The 7484-nt window shown below is 41.7% G+C and overlaps 1 protein-coding gene across 4 annotated transcripts in view; it reads left to right on the plus strand.

Annotated features, from left to right (window-relative positions):
* The window catches only part of cdk11b (cyclin dependent kinase 11B), a 66591-nt gene extending 59237 nt beyond the window's left edge, over positions 1-7354 (plus strand). For all 4 annotated transcript variants that reach the window (XM_084333951.1, XM_084333952.1, XM_084333953.1 and 1 more), the window contains 2 exons: positions 6098-6287; positions 6706-7354. In XM_084333951.1, coding sequence (XP_084190077.1) covers positions 6098-6287; positions 6706-6798 — 283 coding nt within the window. In that variant the 3' untranslated portion in view covers positions 6799-7354. The remainder of the gene's footprint in view (positions 1-6097; positions 6288-6705) is intronic.
* Positions 7355-7484: the final 130 nt, after the last annotated feature.

Genomic DNA, 7484 nt, shown 5'->3' on the forward strand with positions numbered 1-7484 from the left:
TCCGACAGAGTCCACAGTCTCCCGGAGCCTTGCTGGATGAATTATGAATGACAATAGCTAATAAAGGAAATAATGATCATACAAATTTGTAAACTCGTTATTGGCATTATTAGATTGGCGGCCAATAACGAGTATACTAACAGAAACGGTTAAATAACAAAAAGGTGGAGAGCTCCAGCCTCCATGGTTCAGGATATAATCAAGCACATGGACAAAAATACAGCAAAGAGCAAAAATAGAACAAAGAGTAAATGGTCACAGATAGTGAGAGCACAGGTGAGAGCACTTCTGGTGAGCACTCTGGTGACGAGCTCCTGGTCTGCTTGTTATAGGGCGTGGAGCCTGATCACACCTGTGTTCAATTATAGGAAAGCACCCATGTTAATTACAAGAAAGAAAACAGTGTGTCAATTACACCTCACCAATTAGTAGGGATGGGAATCGAAAACCGGTTCCCGTTGGGAGCCGGTTCCTAATTGTCCGATTCCTGGAATCGCATGCCTCCGTGACTATCGATTCCTCTTATCGCTGCCAGGTTTTTCGGACAGTTGCGCATTTCAAAACAATAACGTTAGCGCCACGCATGTAGCCATAGAGCAGACTATTTGATTCCTTAAGGGCTCGAAATTGCCTGGGTTTTGGTCATATGCTCCCGAGATGCTCCCGCTGTTTGACTGTTTCTAAGTGCAGTGATTGAAAACGACTCTAATGCTTTAGAACCGAGTCATTCATTTAATTCGGGGCAACCTAACAGCCGCAGAGCTAACGCTAACTAACCAAGCTCATACAGACACACAGAGAGAGATAACAGCTGACAAGTACAAATAAAAAAAGGGGTGGGGGCTGTTGTGTAAACGTTGTACTCTTTAGTTCACATATAATAAGAGACAGAGGGTTGACTGTGTGATCACTTTGACTGTTGTTTACTAGTAGGTAAGTCAGGAAGTACCGTGCAACATGCAAACATGTCCGTGTAGCAACACGAGCCAGTACCGGCTTACAGGACCGGGGCGACCGGGGAGCGAGGGAGGGAGGGAGGGAGGGAGGGAGGTGTGTGTGTGTGTGGGAGGGAGGGAGGGAGGGAGGGAGGGAGGAGTGTGTGTGTGCGCGTCAGTCTTCTGAAAGACCAGAGACAGAGAAGTCAGAGGAATAACGACCTGTTGAATGCAACTACGGTTCAATTGATTCAATTAATTTAAGAATAAAAAAAATTAAACATTTTTAAGAGAATCTCAAATACATTATTTTATTTAAGTGTAGGCTATAGTTACATTTTTTTTACAGTGTTTGTATTTTTCTGACATGGGGGCTCAACAATAAATGACAATCAGAAATGTCAAGTTGCATGTTGTTATTCTAACCAGCTTAGTTCTGTTGCATTTTCAATTTATTTATTTAAATTATAAATTTATCAGGGATCGATAAGGGAATCGATAAAGAATCGGATCGATACGCAGAATCGATAATGGAATCGTATCGATAAAATCTTATCAATTCCCATCCCTACCAATTAGTGACACCACACTCTAACCACAATGTGACTATCACTCAAAAGACAGTAAGTATACCCTCCACCATGTGAAAGTACACATAACAATGTTAAACCAGTGGTCCATTGTCTTAACACTTTCAGTGCCAGCCATTAGCCGCAGACGTCTGTAGCGACGCCACCACTAGATATAGATAGATAGGGATCCGTCACCTTGTTTGTAGAGCTATAACTATATTCTATATTATAGCTATGGATACAATACTATGGCCCATTTGACCACCTATCTATCGTTCAATATGTGAAAAAGAATAAATTTTTCCATCCATACGTTCCCGTGTTATACCGTGGTGAATATAAGTATGGTTTTAGAGCGGTCTAGGGTAATTCATGAAATGCTGAGTTATAGCCCTCTACACGTCAATTCCACTATAGACGTTGCCATTTCTTGCCTGTATACGCTATTATCCCGAAATCAAATCTATATCATAGGTATTACGTTCCATCATGAATGCATGAAAGGGAAATGAAATAGTTTCTGATTATTTGATTGTCAGTAAGGGCTAGGGCTGACTTTCGAATATTTTTTTGGAATTCGAAGCTTCGGGGCCGAGATTCGATTTTAATTCGAAGCTTCGAGATTAAAAAAAAAAAAAAAATATATATATATATATATATATTTTTTAATGTTGTGGGACTTGTACAGCACTTTGTTCAACTTTGTCAGTGCTGTAAAGTTTAAACCTTTTTAAATCTTAGACAAACGAAACACATTGCTTTCATGAAATATTGTAAGCCGTCATTTGAGGCTTTATAAAAGCAGCACAATGAACTCCGACCTCATCTTAAATAACAAACAGCGTTGCTTGTTGTAATTAACACTTTGAGTGCCAGCCACGAGAAACTCGTTATTTAATCGTTATTGCTTTTATTAGCGATATCCATTCATTTTTCATCATTCTAGCCTCACGTTATCATTGGGACTGTCTCTGAGCTCGAACAGGGAAAATACCGCCCCCTATCGTCTCCTGGATGGTAATGCACCCATTGGATTGGACTGAATGAAAATGCATGAGAAAAGAAAACTCCGGAAATCCACATTTTACTTCTCAGGCATGTAACCCGAGCCGATCGGATTCATTGTGGACCCTCAGAACAGTGTGGAATATGTGTTTCGAGTACCCAGCGTTTAATCAATAAACACGATCGATATTTGGAATGGCGATCAGGAATTGGAATAATCCTTTTGCAGAACATCTGATGTGAGGTAAGGAAACTGTTACCAGTCTTGGGGTAATCAGAGTTTTTTTCACAGCAGAGTGTGTGTGCGCTGCCCAGGAAATAGATAATGGATTTTTTTAGCCCGCTTCTCTAGCATGCATAAGTACACATATACTATCGATAATCTAGCGTTTATTTGAAAACGATTCATAAATAGGCCGAAAAATGACAACGTGTTTTGTGTATTCCACTAAAGGGCGATTATCACAGAATCTTTTTTTTCTGGACATTTTCAAAAACTTCAGTTTTTCAAAACTGTATAAAACGAAAATGTACCGATTGAAAAAAAACAATCCGTTTCGTACATGTTGACTGCAAGCAAGTCATTGATAAGCGACGGGCGTATTAGACACATACAGGGAACAAAATAAGTACCCGGGCAGATTTAAGGTTTGGCGAGTAACAATGAGAGGTCTGCCCGCCACCTGGCGTGTAACAAAATAGTTCATATCGATACTCTTATTTTGAAAATCCTGTAGCGGGTCTCATTTCCGCCCCAAGCGCAGCTCCAGCTATAATATCTATGGCTCCGGCAGCTAGCAACGTTCGGTTCATATCGATACTCTTATTTTGAAAATCCCCACGGGCCGTGGCAACTCGACGAGTCATATCCGCCCAGTCCGTGCTGTCTGCATTAAGCAGAGCAGGGTTACAGAGCAGTGCGCCTATTTTGCGACCCGAAATAAGTGTGGTGTTTTTTTTTCTCACAACGGCAGGGCTGTACGTTAATTTTTTTTGCACATAGCACTGGTGCTACAGAGGTTGATATTATTATTATAATTATAAAAATTATAAAGCTTCGAAATTTTTTTTTATGTTCGAAGCTTGTGCCATCGAACGAAGCTTCGAAGTATTTAAGACGGCTCTAAAAACAGCATATGAGAGTATTATATAGTAATAATAACACATGGCGATATACTAAAAAGCTATTTATAATTTTTGGCTGGTAAAAAATCTGCCTGGATGGTAGTTTATTTTGTTCCCTGGACACATAGCCATAATATAGAATATAGAAATAGCTCCACGAAAATCATGAAATATAGGAAAATCAGCCCAAAAAGGCTGGCATTCAAGCGCTAATTCTGGCGCCCCCTGCTGGCACTCAATGTGTTAACAAAGAAAGGCAGAGTTGATTGTGCAAAAATAAAATATATATATTTTTTTAATAGATTCAAATGTTATTTTCATATTCGAATCCCATGCCCATCGAACGAAGCTTCGAAGTATTTAAGACAGCCCTAGTAACAGCATTCGTATTAGTGCACTGCATCCCTGCCCGACGGGTTCAGGCTGGGTAGGGCTTTGTTTTTAAATAAATAATTCAGGCTCGGCCGGGCCTGGGCAGCTCCCTCTTTTTTTATTTTTATTTTCATTGCGCGCACGCTGCTTTCACTTTCTATTTTGCACTGTAACGTAGTGCTGTCATCAGACCAGAGAGTGATATCCTCGTGTCTGAGTCGAGATGGATAAGCTAACAGATAAAATAGTAAAGGGAGCTTTTGAAAAGTTCCCAATGCAGGAAAGCTGCATTTTGGAAGCATTTTGACCGCAGGGAGAACGCTCGAGGAGAGGGGAACAGACAGCACTGAAGCCATCAACGGTGGATACAATTATTTTCATCCACAGTGCCGGGAAATGAACAGCGGGCCGAAATGGTTAATTTGTTGTTTGAAGTTGGAATATAGCCAGTTGGCGAAAGTTTGTTTGTTCTTGGAAGTAGCCGGTTGGCGAAGTTTTGCTAACGTTGTTCAACGCAAGATTTTGTTGCTGACGTCAACAGCGAAGTGGTGAGTCCTTATTTAAATTAATTGGCTGCTGGTTGAGTGTTTTCTGTATGCTTTTGTGTCATGACATTAATGTTTTAGTCTGTGGTTGCTGGCAAAGGTGGCAAAGCTGGCACGCCAGTACCTCTGTATACTCGCAACATCGGATTCGGTAGCATCCGAGCAGTGATTTTGGACTGATTGTGAAGAGGCTGCATGCGCTTTCCCGGCACAGAGTCAGTCTAATGCGCTCGCTGGGAATAGACCGCATTCTAATAAGAAAGACGCATAAACAGGCTATATAATGTTTCGTTAGTTTTCAGCGTGATATGCGCCTATATGGTAGACCTATTGGACATTTTCATTTTTGTTTATTTATTAAGTTAATATATAAACAGTGTTTCGAATATTTAAAACAAAACAACATTTTTATATTTGGCTATATAATATAATGCTTTGTTAGTTTTCAGCGCGATATGCGCCTATCTGTTATTTAGGTAGACCTATTGGACATTTTCGTTTTTGTTTATTTATTAAGTTCATATAAAACCATGTTTCGAATATAAAAATAAATAAAAATTATAATAATAATAATTTTAAGTCTAAACATTTTCTTTTATTTTTGGGGGGTTTTCACTCAGGCTTCAAATGTTGCATTACAGTTGGGCTTATTGTCGGGCAGGGCCTGAACGTCATGGGCTCGGGCTGGGCACAGGCTTCATTTCAAGGCCCTTGCAGACCACTAATTCGTATTGAACACTAAAAACGGTTATCAGCCCGATCGGTATGAAAGCATTGCAGGATCAAGCTAAAATTTACGATCGTTCTTACCTGTGATTGGGAGTATGCCAAAAATAATATTCCAATTGTTTGATCGCCATCTGGTACATCCAATGTCAATTTGGCCCACGGCATAATCCACAACAACATATCGATCTGGGATATTTTACGCGAGTCAATGGAACCGGGACCACCATTCGCCTCGGCCGACAAGGAAAAAATGAAACCCGAGACATTTGGCCATCTTACAGGGGAAGATACAAGGTTACAAAGGGTGCTCAATACCGCCGTCTAGCGGGATGTGGCCGGTATTGCACCTTGGAGACTCATCCCATATGGTAACAACAGGCTCCCTGGGTGGATAATGAATAAATATATTGACTTAACTCGTTTTTGGCACCCAAAGTGTTAATAGCATGGTAGTGTTACTGTGCGCTAAAAGGGCCTATTGTGTCAGTCAGTTAAAATTGCCTTAGAATCAGCACTAAAAACTTTCTGGTGGCAGATAACCTTTGAGGACTCCTCCTACTACACTCTCTTGTCCCTTCGGTATCTGTGCTCTTATGTAAACCATTTGAATGGTCCCCAGGTTCCTCACCTACTGCCCCAGCAAGCGGATCCTGTCGGACGCTAAAAGGGCCTATTGTGTCAGTCAGTTAAAATTGCCTTAGAATCAGCACTAAAAACTTTCTGGTGGCAGATAACCTTTGAGGACTCCTCCTACTACACTCTCTTGTCCCTTCGGTATCTGTGCTCTTATGTAAACCATTTGAATGGTCCCCAGGTTCCTCACCTACTGCCCCAGCAAGCGGATCCTGTCGGACGAGGCACTGAAGCACAAGTACTTCCGCGAGTCTCCGCTGCCCATTGACCCATCCATGTTCCCCACCTGGCCGGCCAAGAGCGAACAGCAGCGGGTGAAGAGAGGCACTAGCCCTCGTCCCCCCGAGGGAGGCCTGGGCTACAGTCAGCTGGTAAGAACATTAGGCTCCATTTTCCCCATTACATACATCTACCAGTGTCTCTCTCTGAACTGTGTCTGTGGTAAATAGATTACAGACCTGACGGCCTCTGCTTTGTGTCTGCATACTTCCTCCTTGTGTTTTCCATGATAGACAAGCCCTTTCCTCCTGGTGTTTTCAGCAGAATGCTTCCCACTCACAAGCACTCTTCATCGATTCCCTTAGCAACCTTTTAAAATAAAATGTTTAAGTACATTAGACTACAACGCAAGGTGACATTTTAAAGGTGGCACAAATGCATACAAAGTCAATAGAAAGACGAGAACGAAGCGAGATAGCTACTAGCTAACCTTTTTTCATCTTATAGTATTTGTGTGACAGAGGCTTCAGCCTAGCTACTAGCTAACCTGTATTTATCTTCTCTCATTAGGGCGATGATGACTTGAAAGACTCAGGCTTCCACCTGACAACTAGCAACCAGGGCGCTTCCGCAGTGGGCCCAGGGTTCAGCCTCAAATTCTGAGTCCAAAGCACAGAATACGGACAGACAAAACTGCCTTAGAGCAAGGAATCGTGGGATACGTAGTTCTTTTTGAACAGACATTTTCTACGAATGGCCTGCAATGTGACCAGGCGGACACACACCCCTTACCCAATGGCCGAGACTGTTTGTCTCACAACAGGATTGGGGGTTCGACCTTGTTGAAATTGCTAGGATTTTCCATTGATTTCAACCTCTCACATGGCTAATTCTCAACTGTAATAGTATATTTTCAAAGCCATTTCACAAATGTGACAATTTCAGCTCTTATGGAAGGGGAGCAACCACATGTCCTCCTGTCTGTCTGTAGTTGAGCTCATATTGGCTTTTTTTTGTTTGTTTTTTTGTACACCGCGAAGAGGAAAGAGGACCCAATTTTTAAATGGTTGGCATTTCCTGCCTGCTGGAGCTACTGTATAATGATGTAGCGTTGGCTCCATTTTCAATCATTTGGTAAGAATATTTACTCTATGGCTGTCAGCTTGCAGGCTGACATGGGGATGTTGTGTTTTTGCTAGGAATAAAGTCTGAAACTTTATTTTGTCTGCCATCTCCCCCATATTTATAAACTCTTGTCTGAGCTATGCAAACACAGCCGCATGCTGCCAGATAAAGGGGGGGGGGTGTTGAGGGCAGGGAAGTCTAGGCAAAAAAAATATATAAGAATC

Source organism: Notolepis coatsorum (assembly GCF_963971535.1).
Source record: "Notolepis coatsorum genome assembly, chromosome: 17".
Classification (NCBI taxonomy): domain Eukaryota; kingdom Metazoa; phylum Chordata; class Actinopteri; order Aulopiformes; family Paralepididae; genus Notolepis; species Notolepis coatsorum.